Source organism: Sminthopsis crassicaudata, chromosome X, assembly GCF_048593235.1.
Source record: "Sminthopsis crassicaudata isolate SCR6 chromosome X, ASM4859323v1, whole genome shotgun sequence".
Classification (NCBI taxonomy): domain Eukaryota; kingdom Metazoa; phylum Chordata; class Mammalia; order Dasyuromorphia; family Dasyuridae; genus Sminthopsis; species Sminthopsis crassicaudata.
Genome location: NC_133623.1, coordinates 63,586,355 through 63,613,939, shown reverse-complemented (window position 1 = coordinate 63,613,939; position 27,585 = coordinate 63,586,355). Strand labels below are relative to the sequence as shown.

The 27,585-nt window shown below is 36.8% G+C and overlaps 1 protein-coding gene and 1 long non-coding RNA gene across 3 annotated transcripts; one reads left to right on the top strand and one right to left on the bottom strand.

The window, feature by feature from the left end:
* Nucleotides 1-1,080: 1,080 nt before the first annotated feature.
* On the bottom strand, nt 1,081-4,267 carry LOC141548392 (uncharacterized). The gene is made up of 3 exons (XR_012483926.1): nt 4,178-4,267; nt 3,908-4,024; nt 1,081-1,172 (listed from the first exon to the last, which is right to left on the bottom strand). It is a non-coding gene; the product is annotated as an uncharacterized LOC141548392 (long non-coding RNA).
* A 1,034-nt stretch (nt 4,268-5,301) lies between these two features.
* On the top strand, nt 5,302-20,338 carry LOC141548217 (transcriptional regulator ATRX-like). Of its 2 annotated transcripts, XM_074276939.1 has the most exons (8): nt 5,302-5,355; nt 5,774-5,826; nt 8,378-8,421; nt 8,731-8,837; nt 10,052-10,168; nt 14,598-14,704; nt 15,804-15,868; nt 19,470-20,338. In XM_074276939.1, the coding sequence occupies exons 2-8, from the start codon at nt 5,806-5,808 to the stop codon at nt 20,104-20,106; spliced, it is 1,098 nt and encodes a 365-aa protein (XP_074133040.1). In that variant the 5' UTR covers nt 5,302-5,355; nt 5,774-5,805; the 3' UTR covers nt 20,107-20,338. The 2 variants fall into 2 exon arrangements, with proteins under 2 accessions (XP_074133040.1, XP_074133041.1); XM_074276940.1 differs by lacking the exons at nt 5,302-5,355; nt 5,774-5,826; nt 8,378-8,421 and adding an exon at nt 8,492-8,577.
* The last annotated feature ends 7,247 nt before the right edge of the window (nt 20,339-27,585 follow it).

Sequence of the window (27,585 nt, the reverse complement as noted above, 5' to 3'; positions counted from 1 at the left end):
AGCACCGCTGTATCTCATGTCAAGAGGATCTGGATCGGTCCTTTCCAGCTCAGGGTCAGCTTGTCCTCCTTTCACGTCCAAACCAGGACCAAGTCTCCAAGCTAGAACTTATGCACTGTGAATCCTAAGGAGGAGTCTGAGCAATAAGCCCTTTTAGTTATAAAGCTTTCAGATGTTACAGTAAAGACATAACATATTTTCTTAAAAACAAATCCTTGGTTTCAAATATTGGATCAAAGGAAGAATTTTGAATCCCTTTTGGATAAGGGTGACCATACAATAATTCATAAGGTGACAATCCCACATCCCTTCAGGGTTTTGTTCTATTCTTGATAAGGCAAAGGGAAGGCACTTGGTCCAGGGCGATTGTGTCTCAGCCAATTCAGTCAGTTGCTGTTTAATTTCCTTATCCATCCTTTCCACTTTACCTGATGGGGCAGATGCCATGGGGTATGTAAGTCCCATGATATTTGTAGAGCTTGGGCCACAGACAGGAGGATCTTAGCTGTGAAAGGGCTGCCTTGGTCTGAATCTACCTGCTCCACCAACCCTTACCTCAAGGAGTACTTTTAGACTGCTGAGGCCGTTGCCCAGGAAAGGGGAAAGGCCTCCACCCATGAGGTCAGATGGTCCACTATGGCCAACAAGTATTTGAGACGCTCCACTGATGGCAGCTTGGTAAAGTCCACCTGTATGCTTTGGAAAGGCCTGATACCAGAGGGCCTTCCTCCTTTTTGGGCTTGTCATTGGACCGCCCTATTCATCCTCTGATAAACAGAACACCCGCTGACCAGTTGCCTGCTATTGTGTACAAGCCAGTGCCACCAGCCTAGTCAGCACCACGTCACACAGGCCTCAGACACCTCAATGACTGCCCAGATGTAAATGTTGGAGTGCATGTCTCATACCTGCTGTGGTCAGTACCTCTCTGCCGTCAGGGAGGAACCAGTGCCCCTCTTTATTCTCCTGAGAGCCAAGGCTTTGGATTTCCTGCTTCTCTTCTGGGGTAAGGGAAGGTGGAGGCATTGGAGGCAGAAATGCCACAATTAGCACCATCATCTCCTCCATACTTACAGATTCCTCTTCTCCAGCCCGTTTCACCTCTTCATCCACAAAGCAGTTTCCCCTCCTCTCAAATGAATCCTCTCTTTGGTGCCCCTGCACATGAATCACTGCAACGTTTTTAGGTAACATAAGATTAGTCAAAATTTCAGTGACCAGTGCTCTGTGTGCCAATCCCTTACCTTTACTGTTTCCATTATTTTCCTGCAAGTAATTTACAGGATCTAATTTCTTTTTGCCTTCACTTATACAAAGACTTAAATATTTTACCTCAAATTTCACAAATTGCAATTTGTCTTAAGAAACTCTCAGTCCCTGTGCTCCTAAATAATTTAACAAACTGATAGGGACTTGGACAAGGTCACTCTTTTTCCTCCCTGACACAAGAAGATCATCTATATATTGTAAGACTTTTAACAATAAGAAATTTATCCCAGAATGTTCACACAATTCTTATACACCCAAGTAGATGTTCCATAAATTGGATATTATATCAATCATGTTACTTTTTTTAAAATATCCAATACACAGAAAAATCCCAAACTACATATTGTCTATAACAAAAATATTTTCAAAAGGACAAATGCAAAAAATATTATCCTTGGAGTCCCCCTAATAATTGGCATTAATACAGTTAATTAAAACTTCCTATTTTCACATAAAAGAATCTGAAAAGTTCTTAAAAACATCAATTAAACTTTTTTAAAATAATCCTTTCAAACTATATGTCCCATTTCTGATCATATTCTTTAAACACAAAAATCATTATGTCTCTAAAGAAACAAATGTTCAATCAATTAACATCTTGTAAGAGCAGCCTGACCCTTTAAATCAGTTTGCTTTCTTCAGCCAAAAATGGCTGCAGCTTTCCACTGTTGCTCTCTCCTTCCAAAAACACATCCTGTCTCACAGCCATCTCTCTGTGACGACCCTTTTGAAACAGTTCCTTTTTTCCCCCACTGATTTCTTCTTGAAATCATTTGCTCCCACTAATCAATCCTTCTTAAATCACATTGATTCTCCTGTCCCATTTCTCTGTCTCTCTCCTCCCAATGCTTACTTACTCAAACCTTCTCTGACATATTTTAAACACTCCCAAACCCAATAACTCTTCTGACTAGATGCTCCATTTAAACTATTAATTAATTTTGTAAATCAATCTCTCTTGTCCCTTTTCTTTAAATCACCTTTCTTAAAAAAAAAAAAAAAAACAAAAATTTAAACTTTAAGATTCATAATACAGTAAATAGTTAATAACTCTATAAAGCTCACATGTCCAATAAACATAATCCATAATGGTAACAAATTACCCAATGTTTCAGAAGCAAACCAAATAGGTTTTTTTTTCCTCTTCCTTCTTTCTGCCTGAGTGCTTCAAGTCCACTAGCAGAAACTTCTTTTTTCCAAGTGGCATTAAGCACACAAGGTTTTATTGCCCTTACTCCTCTCTAACAGATTTGAAAACCTGCTTTACAAGGAAAACTTCCCCACCAGTTTAAAATAGTCAAGTTTTTTTTTTCTTTTACTTACAAATTGATATAACAGGTTGAAAAGTTTAAAATCACAAAAAAATGTATTAATATTATAATTATAAAATTTTTTGACATATATATGCATGAGTAATTTTTTTATAACATTATCCCTTGTTTTTTCCAAATTTTTTCCAAATTTTCCAAATTTTCACCTCCTTCCCTCTACTCCCTCCCCTAGATGACAGGCAATCCCATACATTTTACATGAAAATCACAAAATTTTATACCAAGCATAGTTGCAAGATGAAAATAACCAATTGCCAAATTTCTTAACCATTGTTCTTAAATTCTTAATCAAATGTTGCAGACAATTACCCAGTTTAGCCTTCTTTACCGTGCTGTTCTCTAATTCCATGAAAACAAACTTTCTAATAATGATTTTTTTAGAAGTATGCCTAATTTTCCCACAGCTCCAACAGCCCAGAGAGCCCGCATGTTCAGCTATTTACCTCTCTTACTCTATTTTTATTCCTCCCTTCTAATATGTGCAACTTCTTATTTCCAATCTTAACACACATGCTAATTTAAAGTTATTTTAAAATTAAGCAATACTTTAGTTTGTGAAATTTCCTAAAATCTACCTAGATATTCCATTCAAACATCTTTTCTTTAGTAAGCCAGGAAAGAGTTAAGCACCAATTATTTCACCTTTAAAAATATATATATATATATATATATATATATATATATATATATATATATATATATATATATATATATATATATTTTGGCAAGATTCCCACAAGCTGGGTTCTGATAACAGGGCTCCTTGTTTACAGGAGTGATAACCACTGTTCTTCTATTTTCTCAAAACTTTCCAAAATTTATTTTCTCCCTTCTCTCCCTCTTCCTGCAAAGCCAGAGGCAGAGGGAGAGAAAGAGGAAAAAATATTTTTCAAACTTTTTTTTTTCTACCTGAGCCACTCTGAAAAAATTAGTACTCTGAATGAATTCCAGTTCCCACAATTCAGCCTGATATTTTTCTAAGCCTGTAACACAGAGGCTGAATTCATATCTCTTATGAGCTTGCTAAGTTTTAACCCAGACTAAAAAAATGCAAAGCAGAGAAACATACACACACAGAAAGACACAGAGATCTATTTTTCTTGAATTCCCTAGCGAACATCCTGACACAAATCCATGGACTGCTGTCTCCCCATATTCTCAGGACTGGTGTAGGTCACCCTTACACCAACAGTCACCCTAGAGCGCTCTGGAAAGCCCTTTCCTTGGGATCTGAGCAGTCCTCCGGTTCTTTTAGAGAGCTTGTCTGTCCCTCGGCCCATAGACCCCAGGCTCCGACTCGCACTTACCTCTCCAGCTACTAGTAGATCTTGTAGACTGTGCTGGTGGTCAGGACTTGTCCATTGTCTTCTTTCTTCAATCTTCAATTCTACTTTCCACTGAGCATCCCTGCCTCGGGTCATTGTCTAAGAGGGGAGGGAGGCTGCTCACCCAGAGCCAGACACCATGGAGAAAACTGCTCTGTGGGCGCCTGTCCATGTTCTGGGTGCACACAGCCGTCTCCCCCAAAGACCCCATCTCAGAGAGCCCCAATAGTGAGGGATATAGAAGACCCTTACCCAAAATGACCACTCAGAAATCACTCATAGAAAGCAGACTGCTTTATTAGAATCTCAAGAAGCAGACCCCATCCTGGTCTGTGAGCCCAATCTCACAGCAGGATAAGTCCAGAGCCTTGAAAATGCTTACAGCTGTTCTACATTTCAGACAAAGAACCTCCAAAATCCCGCCCTCTATGTGTGGTGATTGGTCACATAAGTCTACTGTCCCCCTAGTTGGTCAGTGGAATGTAGCAGACAAGGTAACATACAGCTTCTTTGGCCACATAATCCCTTCCTTGGACAATGGGATGTAGTCCAGGCCTTATCTAAAATCACATGACTCCACAGAACAGGAAACTGAGGCCCAATAGGCTTGATCTACTTTAGTTAACAGTCTCTGATCAATATGGGCTGTAAGTTCTTCACCTTTTCCCACACAGGGATGTGCTAGAAAAAGATAATTTGGCAGCTATGAAGAAGGGTGAAAGATGAAGGAAGTGCGAATGTCCTGCCTGGGTCAGCTGTGTTTGTTAAGAAAAAGGGATGATATGGAAATAAATGTAACAATTATTTGACTATTTGGAATAAAGGTTTAATGGTGATTTTAAAAATCAAATTTATTTTATTATTAAGGTATTTTAATTTTCCAAATGTACACAGTGATAGTTTTCAACATTCACTTTTACAAGTTCCAAATTTCCCCCCCCTCCTTCCCCCACTCTCTGCTCCCTGTCAGGAAGTGATCCGATATGGGTGAAATACGGGCAATTCCATATTCATTAATTATGATTTTGAGTACAGTTTTAAAATGACACAGTAGCATAATAAGTGCAAAAGAAAAAAAAAGGAGAAAGGACGAAAAGGAAAAAAGGGGGAAATGGGGAGAGAGGGTGAGAGGCAAGAAAAGGAGAAGAGAAAATGAGAGATATGAGGAAGGAAATTGTGAGGAAATCAGAAAAAAAAAAAAACAGTGAAGGGGGGGCGGGAAGAGCAAAGAGGAAGTCAGACACAGTTTCTATGGAAACACACAATCCTAGAGTCCCGAGGTGGTCTCTAGAATCTCGAGCACCATTGGTTTCCGGTTACAACGATTGGCTTACTGCTCGTCCAATCATCTTCGCTGATACTGGCTGCTCGGTGCGTGGGTGCCATTTTATGAGAAGTGAGATGGCGTCTCCTGAGCTCCGGCTCGTGAGGTAGATATTTCTCCTTTTAAAGACATGTTTTTTTACTTTTATTTTTCTCTTATCGACATTTCCTTTAATAAATTGGTGAACATAAGTCCTTTTTGTGTTTTTTTGAAGAATTTCCCCTTATTTTCAGTGCGTTATTTCAGGTTTTTCCCCCCGCTTCGATTCGGCCTCGTTTAGTTTTTCCCTTTTCCTCACCCATTTAGCGTTTTCAGTATCTTTCTCAGAATTGAAAATGTCATATTATTTGATTTCCCCTAGACAGGATTTGCTACATTTTTCCTGTTTTCATATTGTTGAAATTAATTACTCTTAAACCGTTTAACTGACTTTTAAAATGTTCCGTTATTGTATGTTGATTTTCTTTCCTTGAAGTTATAGATAATGGGAACGATTTATTTTGATCTTATATCTTTTTTTCTAGATAAACTGCGGAAAACACAGCAATCTTTCTCAATGGATACTCCGAAAGACGAGGTATGTGTGATTTCTTCTATTGTAAATGAATTTTAAGCATTAAAAAAAAAATCCTCATCATTTCTGATTCTGTGGTAAAATAGTTTATGAATCTAAATAAACGACCCAGGCAGAGAAAAGTGGATTTTAATCACTGGTTGGGTGTTTTTCATTCTGAATTCTTTGGCCACAGGGGAAAAAAGCCTTTTGTGACGTGTAACTCCCTGAGATTCTATTTGACTCGGGCCTAGTTACCATTAAGGCAATACAGTACGTGTAATAAAAATCCATGTTTCCTGATAAACGCTTGTTCTGTGTTTATAGAAATGCTTATTGACATAAATTCATTTTTAAATTATTATTTTTAGTGTAAATATGCCCTTTCCTAATTATACCCTGCTTGAGGGTAACTGGGGAAAGGAAAGGAGGAAAAGAATAAAAAAAGGCTCACAACAGAGAACAAAAGAACAATTTATAAGGAAGTGAAGAAAACATGGAGACTTATTAATATAATTTCTGATACTAATATATGTGTGTGTGTATATATATATATATATACACTTTCTTAAACTGGTAATTTTTGGTAGATATTTTGAATCCTCCCTGATGTTCTCCTGAGCACATGGCAGTGTTCTTTTTGGTTTTGTTTTTTTTCATGTTTCTTTTTGGTTTTTCTCTTTTATTAGTATGGTTTTAAAATAAAATATTTTTTAAAAAATAAAGTGTATAAGAATTGATGATTAATTGAATGAAAAAATGGTGACTCAGTAGTATGATGATGTACATGACAATCATTAGGAATAAATTGTTGTATATAGTGTAGGTTTAAATATGGCAGAAAATATATTCACAATAGAAATCAATTAATTAATTAATTAATAGAAATTAATTCTTTTTCAAATAAGACATAGATTACAGGAGAAATGCTTGTTTTCAGTGCTATGATGCAGCCATGCCAGAAATGCTAACTATATTAGCCAAATTAGTAAGTTGAAGATAAATATATACATGGAAAAAGAAGAAACTTTTTTAGATACAGAGTAATATTAAAAACTAGTAGTTAATAATTTATTCATAAGGAAAGAAAAAACAAGAGAAAAGAGAGAAAAGGAGGAGGGGGCGTGAGAGGAAAAGATCTGCAAAATCCTTTGATCCAGGAAATATTAGATAAGATGTGTAGGGACCTTACACTTATATGTTACTAGATTTGTTTCCCTTGCACCATTTTCTAGTTGAAATAGGGAAAAGACTGGGAAATGGATGAAAAAAACCAAAAACTGGAAACAGCTCAGGCACTCAGCAAAAACATGTTTCCTGAGATTAGATTCTATAATGTGACAAAAGAGTAAACTCCCTTTCTACCTCCACCTGCCTTTCAAACATCTAAAACGACATGGGAAGGAGACATCTTAAGCCTAGTATATGTAAGATTATTTTTCTTATCTTCCCTATTTCTGACAGGGATATCCACCATCTTTCTACTTCCTAAGGCTTACAGCCTAGGACTCATTCTGAACTTCTCAGTGTCTCTTACCCTCCATATCCAAGTTGTTGTCCCAGTATATTGATTTTACTAAGGTAAAATCCCTCTCAAATACTCCCTTTCTCTCCCGCTCATACAGGCCTTGGTTATAACTTCACATGTAGAAAATGGCAATATCCTGACTAGTTTTTCCCACTCTAGTAATTTTTCAATCACTACAATAATTTTCCTGAAACACCTTTTCAATGATGTCATTCTCTGTTCCTTAGCTCCCCCTCCCCCCACCCCATATCAATAAACTCCAGTGACAAGACCAACTACAAAATGCTTGGCCATTCAAAACCCATCATACCTACCACTCTTCTGTCTTGCATATTCTTCTTACCTTACCCTCTACAGTAACACTGGCCTCCTGGCCATTCTCTGAACAAGACCCTTTATTTCTGACCATTTTCCCATTTTCCCCCATCCCTGCAATGACCTCCTTACTCATTTCTACGCACTGATTTTGTTCCTTTAAGTCTGAACTAAAATCCGGCCTTTTCAGGAACCTCCCTAGCCCTTCATAATTCTATTGTCTCCTTTTGTGAACTTTTCCCATTTATCCAGTGTATAGCTTCTTTTAATGTTTGCTTGTTATAAGCTTGCCAGCTTCTTGAGTACAGGGACCATCTGTTGGCCTCTTTTTGCATCTCCAGTGCTTATCTCAAATCGTTTGGCAATTGTGATCTCTAATTTATTGAAGTAAACTCTGGGATCTGTTAGTTGATGCCACGAATAATCTGACACAACTGAAAATGACTGAACAATTACATCTTTGGATAGCTAGGTGACTTAGTACACAATGGCCTGGATTCAGAAAATCTTATCTTCCTGAGTTCAATCTGACCTCAGAAATTTACTCAGGGCGAGGCACTTCACCCTGCTTGTCTTAGTGTCCTGCCATGTAGAATGAGTTGGAGAAGGAATGGCAAACCACTCCAATATCTTTGCCAAGAAAACCCCACATGAGGGTCACAAAGAGTTGTGTACAGCTGAAAAACAAACACCGTGGATTCACTAACACTTGTATTTGGTTTTTCTTTTTAGGGTGGTGGCCATTTTGAAGAGCCAAAGCCATCATGCCCTGAGAGGTTAGTTAGTGTTTCTGACCAAAGTATATGGATTTATTTTTAAAAGTACAAATACACCAAGGATGTTGTCCATCTAACTGCTGTCTTTATATCTGTGTCTTCTGTTATTTCTCCTTCTATATCTTTGTGAAAGATACAAGGAATGAAGTGATGCAAGTTAGTATTGAGTTGTGTATGGAATTATGAAAAATGACTGTGTGTATGGAATATTGAAATGATTTCAACTTTACTAACAGTCACCAAGGAAGCTGGTTTTCTGAAAAATTTCAATTGTTTTAAGTATAAACATAGATTTTAAATTTCCTTTAGGAAACAACATGTGGCCTGTGATGATGGACAGATGGTGCCTGACTCTGTGAATCCACCTCACTTACATGAAAAATCACCTATGGTTGAGACAAAAAGCTTCACAGAAGGTATATTGTATCATAATGATTTACATACTTGAAAATTAACACTCCTAGTTATGGGTAGAAAATTTGGTTTTCTTTGTATAAAACTACTTTTCATTGTCCTAAAACTTTAGTTATAGAAGAACTAGATTCATGACCAGAAGGATTTTAGAATTCATCTAAATCCCTGATAGTACAGATTAGGAAACAGGTACTAAAATAACATGGCTTACTCCAAATCATTTGTCATTATTTGTCATTAATAGTCTCTTTGGTATAGGCCCTTAATTTAAACTATCTTGCAAATTACCAATTTTTGAAATGGTTTGATATAGGGAGGTTTATTTTAAAGATCATTTTTGTTTTATTTTAGCTGTTGGCTTTTATCCTGGGGAACTTTTGACCTTTTTTTTTTTTTTTGCCACTTCTTGGTTTATCTCCTGACCTTGGTGTATGCTTCCAATATTCATCTTCATTTTCTACCCACTGTTCATTTAGACACTGACCTTGGGCTGCATCAGCCATATAGGTGAGCTTTTAATTTACCTCAGAAGGGAGGGGCGCCTCACTTCCTGCTCATTTCTTTTGGCCTCAAGGCTTTGGCCTTCTAGTTCATTCAGGTTTTGCCTTATTTTCCTGCAGTTGGAGACCTAGACCCCTAAATGCTCTTCCCAAAGTGTCCATGGGCACTTGATCTGCCAAATCTAATAGTTATCCTTCTACCCTCCACCTCAGTCCTAATCCTATTTTTATCTCTCAGCTGTCTGGTATTGCTCCTATTTTACACATGAGAATAAGAGCTTCTTGAGATCAGGGACTTGATTTTCTATTTTTGTTTTCAGTGCTCTGAAGCTGTGCCAGAGGGCAGGTAATACTCTGAACCTTTGGTCTTGGAGAATAAAGCCTAAGATTCTTAAAGGACGTGGGAAATTCTAAATCTTTGGAATGGTTTTTCTCTCTGAGACTTTGGTATAGGAAGAAGAATAAAGGCAGAATATTAATGCTCCATCTTCCTCCCATGGCTTTTTCCTAAAGAATTTCATTTTGAATATCACAGTTTTGGTGTTGAAAATTTCCAATTGCAGGGAAGAGGTTGTGATGAAGTCCCTTAGCATCTTGGAACAAACTTGGGATTTTATTTTATCCGGTGCTTTTTAAAACTTTGTTTTTAATTCTGACATTCAGGGTGTCTTCAGTATTTTTACATAATTAGCCTCATGAATGTTATCAAATTGTAGGTAATGTGGTTGAACAACCAAAACCAAAGAGGAAGAAAGAAGACAAAGATGATGTTCAACAGGTTGATGTTAGGCCGAAAAGCAGAGTGAGGACTAAAACTGTCAAAAGACGTGTTTGTAAGTAGTTTAGTTTAAAATTATTTTCAAAGTATATTTTGTAAAATAATATAAAGAATATTGAAAATCATTGAAAGATCTGCACTCATATAAAGAGACTACAATATTGTAATGGAAAAGAACACTGAAAAAGAAATTGAACACTTTCTATAACCATGAAAAATGGAGGGAAAGTATATTCTTCTTGTGATGGAGACAAAAATGGAGTGACAATTCCTGTGCCTGTGATGGAGGTGTTAAGACCCTGGTGAGAGGTCTTTTTCTGCAAACAGACCAGGAGTGTTCAGGTTAATGTTATTCCCTGGGGTGGGGGGCGGGGGTGGGGGGCCAGAACAAGTGGAGTGGAGATGGTGACATTCAGGTATGGGGCCTTAGCTGATGGTGCCTCAGGTGGAAGGTGTCCATTATCATGAGAAAAAAAGGAACAGAAACGTGGAGAATTAATTTACTTAGGGAAATGGCCAGTGAGCAAAATAGGAGAAACAATGGTCAGAGAGAGGGGAAACACTTGCAAAGTAATAAGAGGATTAGGAATAGGAGAATGATGACAAAATAATGTGACAGGCAAAAAAGAAGAAATAATCAGAAAGAGGGAGCAATGAAGCGCCAACATTTTTAGAGAGTCAAGGAAGGATAAAAAGTATTGGGCTTAAGAAGCTGTGTAACTGAAGCTAAAACAAACTGTCAATTAATAAACATTTATGAAGCACCTATTATTACCAGGTGTCATGCTAAGCACTAAGAATGCAAAGAAAGATAAAACAATCCTTTTCTCTGAAAAATATATCATAGTCTAAAGGGAAAGTAACTTGCAGTCTACCTTTATGTGAATGTTTTAATACTTCAATATTCTTCTCCCTTTGCTCCCAGAATTCTTCCTTAAAATTTAACTAGTCAAATAAATATCAGTTTTATTCCATAAGATTTAAAATGTTCCTAAAACCCTTGTTTGTGGCCTACTACTAATCTGCTTTGATATAAGCAAATTGGTATTAACCATGCAGCCTGTAATCCAGTCTAGTGTTCTGTCAGTTGACCTTTCTATCCAGATGTTTCATAAGCAAAGTGCTTTGCTGTCTTTCTCTAAAGTTACAGCTCATTATTATGAACAAATATAGTCAAATGTTGGTCACCAAGAATTATTTCTGGAGGGTTTGTGATTAGAAAGAGATGAAATTTTTTCATTGGGAGCTTCCTTCATTCTGACCTAACAGTATTCTTGCCACAATGATGATGAGTGTTTTTCGGTTTTTTTGTACTTGTTTGAAAGTAGGTTACATTTTTTAAAATCTCTTTGTTTGCTTTAGGTCCTGCTGTTGGGAATTCACCTTTACTTTCTTGTTGATCCCTTTTGTTAATTCCTTTCCTTTCTCCCCCTTCTTAATTTGCTGTTCAGTTGTGTCTGAAGCTCTGTGTCCCTGCTGTCTGTGGGGTTTTCTTTTTGTTTCTCTTCCTTTGGTAAATAAATTAAAAAATCATCATTAACACACCAGCTTTTTTAAAATAATTTTTTAATAATACATTCTGCTGCCCCTACTCTTTATTTTATCTGTGTATATCTCATTTGATAGGTATTATATACTCATACACATGTATCTCATTTTGGTTGAAAGCAAGAAGCTGTTGACTTTAACTTTGTTTCTCTATTTCTGCCTTAAGAGTAAATTAATACTTGGGTATTTTCCTCCTTCCTCTTTCCCCCACTCTCCTCCTCACCCTATTTGCCTTCTGTCTTCTTGTTGCTGTTTTACTTCTCCCTGCCACCTTGCCCTCCTACTCCTTGTTCCCTCTCAGGCTTTTTCTTTCCTTTCTGGAAAAACAGTGAGGTTCCTTCAGTATCTGCCTCCCCCCGGCTTATCAGTTCTTCTTTTTGTTTCTCATTTGAATTAAATAAATTTTCTTTTTTATCTCTCCCTAAACAGTTTTATTTTTTTAGACTTGAACCTTTGTCCTCAGTTCGGCCCAAGCCTTTCTTTTTTTTTATTATAGCTTTTTATTTACAAGACATGTGCAAGGATAAGTTTTCAACACTGACCTTTGCAAAACCTTCTGTTCCAACTTTTCCCCTCTTTCCCCCCACCCCCTCCCCTAGCTGGCAGGTAGAACAATACAGGTTAAATAAAGTATATGTTAAATGCAATGTATGTATACATATTTATACAGGTATCTTGCTGCACAAGGAAAATCTGATTTAGAAAGAGGGTAAAAATCACCTGAGAAAAAAACAAAAATGCAAGCAGGCATTAACAGAAGGAGTGGAAATGCTATGTAGCCCAAGCCTTTCTTTAAAAAAAATTTTTTTATTTAAAACTTAAATATTAAAAAGATTATAAAAAAGTAATGTTCATATCAGAATGTAAGGGAGGGTTCAAAATATGTAATAATAAATTCAATTTCAAGAAAGCCTATATACTAATGAGGGAATTGTATTTGTAACTGTCTGTTTCCTAGTAGGTTTTCTTTTGTTCTCGGTTGTGTACTTTTTACTTTATTTTTTCCCACCTTTCCTCCCTTGCACATTCAGTCAAGCAGGCTGCAGTAAGTATGTATATATTTATGTTTATATATGTACATGTATTGATATATGTATATCTATCGTGTATACACATACATATAAAACAGATTAACACGGCTGGCATGTAATGAAGATTGCTGTATTTTGACTGAATCTTTCAAGATTTTGGCCTAGTCTGGGATGCGTGATTACGACCCCTGCCTTGGTTCTCTAATAACTTCTGCTCCTGTTCATTATTACTTTTGTTTTCATTTCTAATTTTTAATCTCCCCTGACTCCTCTGCTTTATTACTACCTGCCCCCAGCCTTGCTAGTACTTAACCTGTCTGAGGATCCCTCCCTTATTCTCCCCACTCTCTTAATTCCATTCTGACTAATGTAATACATTTCTTCCCAGCCCATCTTATTTCTTAATAGATATAAAAGACTTTATCCCCTTATACATGTACATGTACCATCCTTTCTTTAATCCATTTCTGATATGAGTGGGCTTCCAGCACCCTCAGTCCTCCTCACTTGTCTAATTCCTTGCTCTTGTCCCTCATCCGTTAAATGGAGTTATTCTTTCTAACTTGTCCTTCATCATTTTGCTTTTCAGAATCACATCATCCTTTCTCTGCTTCTGGTTTTCTCTCACACTAATTGCTAATGGCAGTCACAGACATAGGGTGTACATCCGCACACAAGAAACACATAGTCTCCCTGATTGAGTCCCTTGTAATTCATCCTTGATGCTTCCGGGATGTTTTTCTTGGATCTTATGTGTCTCTTTCCAACAAAAACTTGAAAGCCTGGCAGCTCATGGGATATTCCTTCCCTTAGTTCAGAGTTATCCTTCACTTGCCAGATGTGAAAGTTTTGGCTGCAATCCCACTTCTTTCCATCCTTGACATATACTGTCCCAGGACCCGTAGTCTCTTAGAGCAGCCGCTGTGTGGTTCTCGTTATGGCAGTGTCATGTTTGGTTTGCCCATCTCTCGCCTCTCTCCTGGGCCCCTTCAGTTCTGCTTTGTGCAGCCCTGTACCACTGAGGGAACATGCATTCAATTCTACCATTTCATTTTCTCTAGCGTTCTATCTTTTTTAAAATATTGTTCATCTCTTTAACTTATTGTTTGTTTGTTTTGATTAACTTATTCCCAAAGGGGAAAGTTAAGGGCCCCCATTTGTATGGTGTTGTTGCTTTTCCCTTATAACTCTTTTAAGTTTTTCTTAATTAATTTAGATATTGCATCACTTGGTGCATGTGTATAGTGTTGATATTATTTCATTTTTATGGTACTTCTGAGTGAAAGTCATTTTCTAATTTCTTTTAATTAGACATGTTTTTGCTTTTGCTTTTATCATTTTTAATCATAATTACTACCCTCTGTCCCAGGCCTTACCTTTACTCTGTTTTGTATTTCTTTGCTTTCCAATGTATTTCTTACTTTTTAATCCACTTATGTTTTGTGTTTAGGTTTGTCCCATTTCCATTTGCATTTGCAGTTAGGTTACTATGTAGTTCCCTTCAAATTATCTTTCCCTCATTTGTCATGTTAGTGGTGTCTGACTCTTCATGACCACATTCGGGGCTTTTTTGACAAGAATTCTGGAGTGGTTTACTGTTTCCTGTTCTAGTCCACTTTAAAAATGAGAACACCGAGGGAGAAGTGAATTCAGGAAACTAAATGATGAGATGTCTTCCAGTTACAAAAGTTGTTATTTTGTGAAATTTGTGAAGCTTAACCATAATTTTGCGTCAGTATGCAACAGTAAAATGATGTGAATACATATATCTTTGAAAATTCCTATTGATTAAGCAAATAGGACATGGACAAAAAGATATTGAGATATAAAAATGTAGTTTCCAAGGTTTTTTGGAATTTTAAATTTTATTTCTGAGCAGACTATGTTTATAATTTTTTTGTTTAGGTGAAAGACTTTATGATTTTGTTTGTTGTACCGCTTGTGGACGACAGGTGAACCAGTATGAGGAGTCAGTATATAGACATCCTGCCCTGAATGTTATTATTTGTAAGGTATGTAAATTATGAAGTGGATGATGATTTTGTTATCTGTAAACTATTATGCCTTTTATTTGGGAATAAAGAACAAATTCTCCTGTTAGAGTAAGACATCTTTTTTATTTTTATGAATTCTCTAATGATTCATTTCAAAAGTGAAGATTCTTTCTTTAGAAGTGAGATGCAATAAGTGCTGAACTTATAACATCAGACTTGATTCATAAATTGGTTAGTTTACATAAACTTATGTTTTTCATATACATGCAGACAAACAAAGACTATCTATGCCCAACCTGTGAGCTAATATTGTTCGGATCAGTCATAGTGGCTGCCAAAGTGTTTTGACCCTATTATAGTGAGGTAATTTTCACTCTCTTTGGTTAATAAGAACATGATTAATTAAAAAACAACTCAGTCTTATTCATGTTTAACCGTATATGGAATATCTTGCTTTCAATAGTTCCTACTTCTTGTGAGAGGAGAACATTTCAAATTACCTCTTTAGAGATCATTATTTATTGAAATAATAAAAGTAGTTTTAATAACATCTTCTTTTCCTTAGCACATTAAGATTTATAAAGGGTTGTACACATGCAAACTTGTTTGATGCACAATAACCCTGTGCAGCTCTATTATTATAATATGTTTTACTAATTAACTCTGAGAATGAATAAGTTGAGAAAGGAGTTCATCTGAGCTCTTTCAGACTCTATCACCATATAGACTGTGTTTAAGTGCAACTAAAGTAACTTTTGAGTGTACTAATAATGTTTTCTGTTGTTCCTTGGATGCTGTTTATTTTCCCTTTATCAATTTAGGTAATTTTTTCCTTTGAACATGTTTTGAATTTTCTTTAAATCAGCTTATCAGTTAACAAAATGAATTGTTCCTACATATTTGTCCCTCTGTTCCTTATGATATGTGTTATTACTTGGTTGGCAGTTCTTTATTTAGCAAAATATTTCATTTTTTGCCTGTGACTAAAGTTATCTCCCCAGTTTTATGTTTAAATGTATGCTTAGTGGATTTAAACATTTTAAAATTTTTGTTTTGTGAATATTAATATTTTAACAGATTTAGAACATTTAGAATTGAATGTTCATTCCTTTTTTAGAGCTGCTACATTTATATAAGTGATGATATAAGCCCAGATTCTCCTAGACCTCATAATCACTGCAGGTAGGAATATATCTCGCAAAATAAAAAGCATTCCTCTTTTGGGTATCTTTTAAATAGTTTTATTTATTTATAATTTATTTTATTTATTCTCTCAGTCTTTATTGTGTTAAATGTCAGAGATTACAGCATATTTATAATTACTGATGTTTTCTCATTGAAGAGAAAGAGGCATGCATCTTGTTATGGTTTAATTTTTCATTTGGATTCAGATCTTCTTGAGCTGCCCATGATTTTACCAGACATTGTTAACATTGTTCCTTTTAGTAAATTTCATAATATCTCTGAACTTAGACGCTGAAGAAATGTACACATTTGTTGTACTTGATGTTTAAAAGTAAATTTTTTTAAGAACTTAAAATAAAATTTCAGGCTAAAGACACCATTGTACCACAAAGGTGTCCATAACACCTGTGGACTCTACTACTATTACAGCCTTTAGTACATAGTGTGCAAGGGCTGCATCATATCTGAGGGACCAGGAAACAGATTCAAGAAGGATGATAGTCTGGTCATCCCAGTTTGTTTTCTGTCTCCCCTTTTGGGATGTACCTAAGTCAAGTCTTTTGGCATTTTTTCACTCTGAACTTCTTGGCTTCCTCTTTTTTCAGTAATTAACTATTTTCTTAGACTTGGACAAACTATCCTGTTGATCTATCTGTGGAGTCCTTATTTTTGATTTAGGAGCTTCTGAATGTCCTCCATCACTTGTCTCAAATCAATCTTTGAAATCAAACTTTGCACTCAAACCTTAGGTGTTTCTTGGTAGAGGGCAATATATTTTACTGTATCTAGATTCTAGTTTCTCCTTCACTATTACTTCACATTTATCCCATATTTACATGTGTGTGTGCTTTGTCTCCTCTTTTTCCTTGAAGGTAAAGCCTGTTATAAATATGTCTTTTGTTTTATTAATAACTAACACAAAGTCTTCCCTAAATTCAATAAGTGCTTTTGTTTTTCTTCCTACAAGACACATTTTGCCCTTTGTGCAATTTAGCTTCAATAAGAGAGTGTATTTGACCATTTTTATATTGAAAAGGTATTTATTAAACATTTAGTATTTGCAAATATCTTAAAATTTTGGACCCTAGCATCACTGCTCTGGAGAAGAAACATTTAGACTAATAATAATAGTATGATAATGATGTTAATGATGATTATGATAACTATTACATATATATATACATATACATATAAATATATAATGTATATGTGTGTGTATATATATATATATATATATATGGATGGATGGATGGATGGATGGATAGATGGATGGATGGGATGCTCAGCTAAGTCACAACAGTCCTAAAAAAGAGATATTATTATTACAGTTGAGAAACCAAAGCAAAATTTCATTAAGTGATTTGCCCAAGGTCAAACAGCCAGTGGTAAAGTCAAGAACAGGTTCAGAATAAGCACGAGACAAATTGACAATGACTATGCTCTATCAAAAGGAAGGTTTACTTAAGAGAAGAGTTTACAAAGTCGAGATAAAATAGGCCCCTGAAGTGGCAAATATGGAATAAATATGGGAAAGCATATAGCTAGAAAGGAAAGGAATTTGGAAGAATCTATGAAAAGAATATTCCAGGAGGCCTAAGTGTGTCATTGATTGGCATGTTTGATTCACAGAGGAGTTTTGTAATGTTCTTGGTTTTGGTTTCCTTGGGGGGGGTCTCTGGGGGTCTTGGGAGCAGCCTTCATTTCAGTTCAGTGATCACCACAAGAATAGCCAGGTGTTGAAGTCCAAATCCTTTATTGTCTCCTTCCAAGTCCTATCTCCTTCACTTGGGGGTGGCTAGTTTTCTGAAGGCCTCCTGGAGTCTTGGTTTCAGTGGAGGAGTGAAGGAGGAGAGCCTGCCAAGAAGGCCGTGTGAGATGAAGTCAATGAATTTCTCTGAGTCCAAAGGTTTGTGCTTCAGCGTCCGGCCACCACAAAGGTGGACGATGGCATGAATCTGTCTCGGCTTTGGCTGCTATATATTTCATCTTCATAGGTGTGAATCTAGGGGAACTATATTAAGTACATGTACTGAACTAGAGAACTATCAAGTCAATTCCACTGACTTAATACCTTGTAAGAATCCTTGTTTCAGACTTCTGGCCCATAACAGAGTTTAGTAGATTCAGCAGAGTGAGTTAGAGTAAGGAGGATGGCACTATTAGAGAGAAGACACTATGAGCAGGGAGAAAGAAGAACCTCCTGGTGGGCTTAGTCAGGAAGAAAACTTGGCAGAGACCTTTATCATAAGCAGATCTTTGATAGGGGAAATATAATATAACCTTGGGGATATCTCAGGGATAAAGGCAGGAACTCAAGGGGGTAAGCATGAAGAACTTAACTGAGAATTTACTGGACTAAAGGCAAAACTCCATATTCTTTGCCACATTTCTGCTTCATAATGAACAAACTTACTTTCATTTTCTATTAAGAAAATTCACATTGTTTTCATTCATTTCCACTTGCCCATTGCAATTTTCAATGCATTGTGTTCTTCAGTGAACTTTTTAAGTTTTATATTTCAGTGAAATTCCCAATTTTGCTTTCTAAAATCTTTTTTCGCATAAATGCATTTTTTTGCTACCAAGATGTTAACGTTTTTCATGATTTTCTTGCATCACTTTCATTATTTTCTCCAACTTTTCTTCGTTCTCTTTACTTCCCTATAGGGATCTCTTTTTTTCAAGCATCTTTCGGTGATTCTTTCTGGAGTGTGAGACTAATTCACATTTTTCTTTATGACCTTTAATGTGGAAGTTTTGACCTTGTTGATATTTTCTGATTTTGTGTTTTGATCTTCCCTGCCACAAGAGTAATTTCTTATGCCCTTTTTTATTGTTTACTGATTGATCTTTCCAGCCTATCTTAAGTTGTACATTTGTAATAAAATTGGGTCCTGAATGAAGAGAGCATTGCCCCAAGCTTCAAGTTTTTTTCTATTGGTTCAGAGCTGTTCCTGGGCATCTGTAGGTTTTCTGCTTTTCTAAGGTGTTATGGTCTAAGGAGAGGTGTAGTCACTGGTTTTCTGGTCTGAACTTTTAGAAATCTGTGAGTGACCATAAGCTCTCTTTGCTGAACTGGATCTGTGAACCACGCCCTTGGCTGCTAGTCTTCCTTCTTGCCTTAGGATGGTAATGGGGACCTCCATATGGCCAATGCAATAGAGTCCTGGGCCCAGTGCCGGCTAATGATCCACTTTCTGACGAGTTTCTCAGTCCTTGCTGAGAGCCCTGGAAGCCTCAGCTGCTGCTGATTCAGTTGCCTTTCAAGGTCTTGTGTGGGAGACCCAGGAATGGCCACATTATGTTGGTTTTAACCTTTTCATTTGTTGGTTCTTTCCATTCCACAATTAATTTGGGGCAGGATTTTAAAATTGTAAAGATGTTTCATTAAGAGTGATTGGGACAAGTTCTTGCTTTTACTTTTATACTTACATGAATAATTTAAAATTTAAATATGTTGAGTTATATTTAATTATATTAAGGTATATTAAGTTTTCATTAATTAGTAAATTTTTGTTCCTGATTAATTTTTTTAAAGTCTTTAAATAGTTGACTAAGAACGATGCTTAAATGTTTTTGTTTGTTTTTTACCTTTCAGATGGTGTGCAGAAGGTGGGCGTCTCATTTTCTGTGATTTCTGTGGCAATCTTTTCTGTACAAAATGTATTCGGCGCAATCTAGGGGAAAATGAGATGACAAAAGCAGTGGATAAAAACACTAAGTGGAGTTGTTACATTTGTCAGCCAGAGCCTTTAATGGATTTGGTTGCCGTATGTGATTGTATATTTGAGAATTTAGCATACATTGATCAGCAGGCTAAAAAGAGAAAGTTAGCAAGTGACAAGAGTGATAACAAGTGTGACCAATCTGAGAAATTAAAACAGGGAAGCTCTGAAGAAGAGGCACAGCAGGTGGATAATCCTTCCCCTGATACTGCACCAGGGCCTCTTTCTACCTTACAGATGTCAGAAGCACTGATTGAGCAGACAAAAGCATTAGTTGAGAATGTTAGAGAGACAAACACCACTTTCCTGAAGCATTTGCAACAAACATCTCCTTACTCAGAAGTGAGCCCAAGTGAGAGGTCCTCTCAGTATGAAATTATGAATTCAGTGGTCAGGGAGATACATCATGCTCAGGAGGCCTTGGAAGATTGTCTGAGTACTGAATTAAGTAAATTGGTTGTTAAAGAGGTAGAGGACAAGAATAAAGAAAAAGAAAAGGAGAATGCTTAAAACAATATTAAAAGTCTTAAGATTTCTTTGTTAGGACTGGATAAGAGATATTTTCTTGTACATAGTTCAATGTGAGCTACAAATCTGTCCAACCAGATTTGTTATGTTTGGGTACATAACCCTCTGTTTGTTTTCTATACACTGTCTCTTCTTACTGCCAGTCCTCCCTGGTCAGGGGAGATGCCCAGTTCTACTGAGATGTGATCAAATAAAGGCTTTGGTTTCTACTTTGCAATATCTCTCTTTTTAATGGAGTTGGTGGACTTCTGACCACCCAGTTTTCGCGGCTCATCTGGGAGAACTGGGCAGAGCAGGGAAATCTGAGGATCTCAGAAGGTTGTGCATACCTTTGGACAATCTCGGGTAAGGCATGAGTGGGAAATGTCCCTGGGGTTGGATGGGGTAGGCATTCTTCTGGGGCCGAAGCAGAAGCTACATGTGCATGGAAAAGCTAAAGGGTCCTGTTGGTCCAGTGAAGTTCCAGGGACAGGGTATCTGGGCTGGGGCAGATGCTGTGACTCCATCATTCCCATCCCAAAGAAGTGAGACCCAAATTCACTTGGGGCTAGAGATGGAGGACTCATCCTCATCCACAACAGCTCCTGACTGATAAGGGTGGAGATGGATGTGCATGTGCCCATTTAGCATCCAAAGGTGAAGTGTCCCCTGTAGAGGCTGAGGCATGCAGTGACATCCCTCCTGCAAGGCCATGAGAAAAGTCATTGAGGCAAGTCTGGAAGACACAAATCTTATGAAATTAAAACTGGGGGTGTTGGGGTTACAGTGGAGTCACCCTTGCTCATCAAAACCATATCGTTTGCAATGAGAATGTGCTCAGGCTTCCCAGTCCCATTAGACATTGTGAGATGCACAGGATCCTTGGCAGCAGTGAAACCACAGGTGGTGGTAATGAAGGGGCTCCAGAGGAGAGGGGCCAGCCCTGAGAGTGAGGTGGTCTGTGGAGGCTGAGTGGTCACTGTGGGCCACATCTTGTAAGAAAACTGAGAGCCCTAAAAGTCTCTTCTCCAAACCTCACTGAAATCCTTTCTGATTTACCTTCAACAAATAATACAACAGCTAGGTCGATAAGGGTGAATAGAACATTACCCATACATATCTTTTGAAAACAAAAAGCTTTAAAAATTAAAAAAAAAAACAAGGACTGTAATACAGGAAGATATACTTGATACCTCTGCAGATGTACCTGAGACAGCTAATGAAATACCAGGTAACCAAACACACAGATGACCTCTGGAGAAGAAACAGCAAGGGTGCAATTCCCAAGACACATCGTGTTTGAATTTAATAATTCATGCCAATCGGTGATATTGGTGGGAGAACAGAAGGGATGGTAAATGGGAAGAGAATAAAAGGGAGTGTGGGATGCCTGTGGGTCAAACAGCATTGGCAAGGAGGGCAAGTGAAGCCTTGTAGTCTCAAGAACTGAAGAGTCTTCAGGGGATGGGAGAGGATGTCGAGGGAGGAAAGACTTAAATAGGGAATGGGAGAGGCCTTGTTTTGGTAGTGGAAGGAGGAATCTACTTGAGGATGCAAAAGGGGGAAGAAGTAAATAATGGGGAAAATGAGGCAAAAAAGGAACTAAGAAACAAACACCTAAAGAGTAAGGGACAACAGGAGGAAGTGGTAAGAATTGAAGATAAAGGAGCTGTTGGGAATAGGGCCATTAGGATAGAATGGAAGGCAGCCCAGGAGTGCCCCAGTGGGACACTAGGAACGACCTGGATGGGGGTCCTACTGAGGACATTGAGGAGTTTAGGGGGTACTCAGCTGGTGCTGTTTTTAGGTTTCTTATGTTTCCAGGGCTTAGCTCTTAACCTGGCACATAATCAGCACTTCATGAATGTTTGTTTAATGATTAAAAGGTGTAATTTTAGAAGAACTTAGAGAAAAGTATCAAGGGCTAATAACAGTGCCAAAGGCTGCAAAGTAATGAGGAAAGGTGAGGGTGAAGAAAAGGACATGGGATTTGCCATCAAAGAGATGATGAGCAATGTGAGAAAAGGTTCAGTGGAATGATGAGAGCAGAACATAGATTGTAGATAAGTGAGAAGGGAGAACAAGCAGAGGTGACTCTGATAAATGGGAGGGTAATCACAGGGGAAGGAGAGACCAAGACAGGTTTACAGGCAGGGGGAAGTAGCCAATATCCAGGGAGATATTGATCTGAGAGAATAGACATGCTAGAGGAAGTGGTCTCCTGGAGGAAATGGATTGGAAGGGCCCATCATGCAGGTAGAGAGAAATTTGGGTCAATAAGCTATAAGCTCATCTTTATGTGTGAAAAAGGCATGGAGGAGGAGACAGTGGCAGAGGCTCTCTGAGTGATTTGTGAGGAAGAGGAGGGAACAAGAGGGAGCTCTCAGAATGACCTACATATTTTCAGGAAAATATGAGACAAGTTCTCAACTGAGACCATGGGGGTGAGTGGGAAGGAGATTTCAGGAGATTTCAAGAGAGATGAAAAATTTCTTTTTTTTATTTTTTTATTTTTTTTATTTTATAATTATAACATTTTTTTGACAGTACATATGCATGGGTAATTTTTTGCAACATTATCCCTTGCACTTACTTCTATTCAGATTTTTTCCCTTCCTCCCCCAACCCCCTCCCCCAGATGGCAAGCAGTCTTATATATGTTAAATATATTACAGTATATTCTAGATACAATATATGTGTGTAGAACCGAATTTTTTGTTGCACAGGAAGAATTGGATTCAGAAGGTAAAAATAACAGTTTACACTCATTTCCCAGTGTTCTTTTTCTGGATGTAGCTGGTTCTGTCCATCATTAATCAATTGGAATTGGATTAGCTCTTCTCTATGTTGAAGAAATCCACTTCCATCAGCATACATCCTCGTACAGTATCATTGTTGAAGTGTATTGTGATCTTCTGGTTCTGCTCATTTCACTCAGCATCAGTTGATGTAAGTCTCTCCAAGCCTCTCTGTATTCCTCCTGTTGGTCATTTCTTACAGAGCAATAATATTCCATAACATTCATATACCATAGTTTACCCAACCATTCTCCAATAGATGGACATCCATTCATCTTCCAGCTTCTAGCCACTATGAAAAGGGCTGCCACAAACATTTTGGCACATACAGGTCCCTTTCCCTTCTTTAGTATTTCTTTGGGGTATAAGCCCAGTAGTAGTATGGCTGGGTCAAAGGGTATGCACATTTTGATAACTTTTGGGGCATAATTCCAGATTGCTCTCCAGAATGGTTGGATTCTTTCACAACTCCACCAACAATGCATCAGTGTCCCAGTTTTCCCACATCCCCTCCAACATTCATCGTTATTTGTTCCTGTCATCTTAGCCAATCTGACAGGTGTGTAATGATACCTCAGAGTTGTCTTAATTTGCATTTCTCTGATCAATAGTGATTTGGAACACTCTTTCATATGAGTGGAAATAGTTTTAATTTCATCATCTGAAAATTGTCTGTTCATATCCTTTGACCATTTATCAATTGGAGAATGGCTTGATTTCTTATAAATTAAAGTCAATTCTCTGTATATTTTGGAGATGAGGCCTTTATCAGAACCTTTAACTGTAAAAATTTTTTTCCCACTTTGTTACTTCCCTTCTAATCTTGTTTGCATTAGTTTTGTTTGTGCAGAAACTTTTTAATTTGGTGTAATCAAAATGTTCTATTTTGTGATCAATAATGGTCTCTAGTTCTACCTTGGACACAAACTCCTTCCTCCTCCACAAGTCTGAGAGGTAAACCATCCCATGTTCCTCTAATTTATTTATGATTTCGTTCTTTATGCCTAAATCTTGGACCCATTTTGATCTAATCGTAGTATGTGGTGTTAAATGTGGGTCCATGCCTAGTTTCTGCCATACTAATTTCCAGTTTTCCCAGCAGTTTTTGTCAAATAATGAATTCTTATCCCAAAATTTGGGATCTTTGGGTTTATCAAAGATTAGATTGCTATTTTTATTCACTATCTTGCTCTGTGAACCTAACCTATGCCACTGATCAACTAGTCTATTTCTTAGCCAATACCAAATGGTTTTGGTGACTGTTGCTTTATAACATAGCTTTAGATCAGGTACACTTAGACCACCTTCCTCTGACTTTTTTTTCATTAGTTCCCTTGCAATTCTCGACCTTTTATTCTTCCATAGGAATTTTGTTGTTATTTTTTCTAGGTCATTAAAATAGTTTCTTGGGAGTCTGATTGGTATAGCACTAAATAAATAGATTAGTTTGGGGAGTATTGTCATCTTTATTATATTCGCTCGGCCTATCCAAGAACACTGAATGTCTTTCCAATTATTTAAATCTGACTTTATTTTTGTGTCAAGTGTTTTGTAATTTTGCTCATATAATTCTTGACTCTCCTTTGGTAGATATATTCCCAAATATTTTATACTATCGACTGTTATTTTGAATGGAATTTCTCTTTGTATCTCTTGCTGTTGGATTGTGTTGGTAATGTATAAAAATCCTGAGGATTTATGTGGATTTATTTTGTATCCTGCGACTTTGCTAAAATTCTGAATTATTTCTAATAGCTTTTTAGCAGAGTCTTTGGGGTTCTCTAAGTATACCATCATGTCATCTCTTTTTTTTTATTAAAGCTTTTATATTTTCAAAACATTTTCAACATTGACCCTTGCAAAATCTTGTGTTCCAAATGTTCCCCCACCTCCTCCACTTGATGGCTAGTAATCCCGTATATGGTAAATATGTGCAATTCTTCTATACATATTTCTACATTTATCGTGAAGCAAAAGAAAAATCAGGTCAAAAAGAGGATAAAATGAGAAAGAAAACAAAATGCAAGCAAACAACAGCAAAAAGAGTGAAAATGCTACGTGGTGATCCACAGTCCCCGTAGTCCTCTCTCTGGTTGTACATGGCTCTCTTCTTCACAAGATCATTGGAAGTCGCCTGAGTCATCTCATTGTTGGAAAAAGTCATGTCCATCAAAATTATTCTGTCTTCTTGTCATTGTTGGGAAAAGTCACATCCATCAGAATCTCCTGGTTCTGATCATTTCACTTAGCAGCAGTTCATGTAAATGTCTCCAGGCCTCCTTTAAATCAGACTCCCAGTCATTTCCTATAGAATAATAATATTCCATAACATTCATATACCACAAATTATTCTGCCACATTCCTACTGATGGGCATCCACTCAGTTTGCAATTCCTTGCCATTTTGGCCCTGTCAGTCCCTTGCTTTCCCTTAAGATTAGAGCACCTTTTTTTTTTTTAATTATAGCTTTTTTATTGACAGAACATATGTATGGGGAAGTTTTTTACAACATTGTCCCTTGCACTCACTTCTATTCCAGCTTTTCCCTTTACTCCCTTCACCCCTTCCCCTAGATGGCAGGCAGTCTTATACATGTTAAATATGTTATAGTATATCCTAGATACAATATATGTGTGCGGATCCATACAGTTCTCTTGTTGTACAGGAAGAATTGGATTCAGAGAGTAAAAATTATTTGGGAATAAAACAAAAATGCAAGTAGTCCACATTCATTTCCCATTATTCTTTCTCTGGGTGTGGCTGATTCTGTCTATCATTGATGAATTGGAACCTAATTGGATCTTCACTTTGTCAAATATATCCACTTCCATCAGAATGTACTGTCATACAGTATTATTTTTGAAGTGTATAATGATGTCCTGGCTCTGCTCATTTCACTCAGCATTAGTTCCTGTAAGTCTCTCCAGGCCTCTCTGTATTCATCCTGCTGGTCATTTGTTACAGGACACTAATAGTCCACAACATTTATATACCACAATTTATCAAACCATTCTCCAATTGATGGGCATGGATTCATTTTCCATTTTCTAGCCCTACAAATATGTCTGCCACAAACATTTTGGCACATACAGGTCCCTTTCCCTTCTTTAAAATCTCTTTGGGATATAAGCCCAGTAGAAGCACTGCTCGATCAAAGGGTATGCACAGTTTGATAACTTTTTGAGCATAGTTCCAAATCATTCTCTAGAATGGCTGGATGTATTCACAATTCCACCAACAATGTATCTGTGTCCCTGTTTTCCCACATCCCCTCCAGCATTCTGCATTACCTTTCCCTGTCATTCTAGCTATTCTTACATTTATGTAGTGGTATCTCAGAATTCTCTTAGTTTTTATTTCTCTGATATATAATGACTTGGAGCATCCTTTTCATATAGCTAGAAATACTTTCAATTTCTTCATCTGATAATTTTCTCTTCATCTCCTTGGACCATTTATTAATTAGAGAATGTCTTGACTTCTTATAAGCAGAGTCAATTCTCTATATGTTTTGGAAATGAGGACTTTATCAGAACCTTTAACTGTAAAAATGTTTTCCAAGTTAATTGCTTCCCTTCTAATCTTGTTTGCATTAGTTTTGTTTGTACAAAAGCTTTTTAACTTGATATAATCAAAATTTACTATTTTGTGATCAATAATGTTCTCTAGTTCTTCTTTGGTCACAAATTCCTTCCTCCTCCACAAGTCTATGTTCCTCTAATTTGTAATCTCATTATTTATGCCTACATCATAGACCCATTTTGATCTTATCTTGGTGTACATTGTTAAATGTGGGTCCATGCCTACTTTTGGCCATACTAATTTACAGTGTTCCCAGCTGTTTTTGTCAAATAGTGAATTCTTAAACCAAAAGTTGGAACCTTTGGGTTTGTCAAACACTAGATTGCTATAGTTATTGGCTATTTTGTCTTGTGAATCTGATCTATTCCAATGATCAACTAGCCTATTTCTTAGTGATTTTGGTGACCCACTGCTTTATAATATAGTTTTAGATCAGGTACAGCTAGGCCACTTTAATGTGTTGGGTTTTTTTTTTTTCACTAGTTCCTTTGAAATTCTAGACCTTTTGTTCTTCCAGATGAATTTTGTTATTTTTTCCTAGGTCATTAAAATATTTTCTTGGTAGCCTGATTGGTATAGCACAAAATAAACTGATTAGTTTAGGTAGTATTGTCATCTTTATTATATTCTCTCAACCTATCCAAGAGCACTAAATATTTTTCTAATTGCTTAGATCTGAATTTATTTGTGTGGAAAGTGTTTTGTAATTTTGCTCATCTGATTCCTGACTTTCCTTTGGTAGATAAACTTCCAAATATTATATGCTATCAACAGTTATTTTGAATGGAATTTCTCTTTGTATCTTTTGTTTTTTGGGTTTTGTTGATGCTGTGTTAAAATGCTGAGGATTTATGTGAATTTATTTTGTATCCTGCAATTTTGCTAAAGTTATGAATTATTTCTTATACCTTTTAATTGAATTTCTAGTGTTCTCTATGTATGCCATTATATCATCTGCAAAGAGTGATAATTTTGTTTTCCTTATTACCTACTCTAATTCCTTTAATCTGTTTTTCAACTTTTATTGCTGAAGTTAGCGTTTCTAATACAATATTGAATAATAATGGTGATAGTGGGAAATCTTGTTTTACTCCTGAACTTA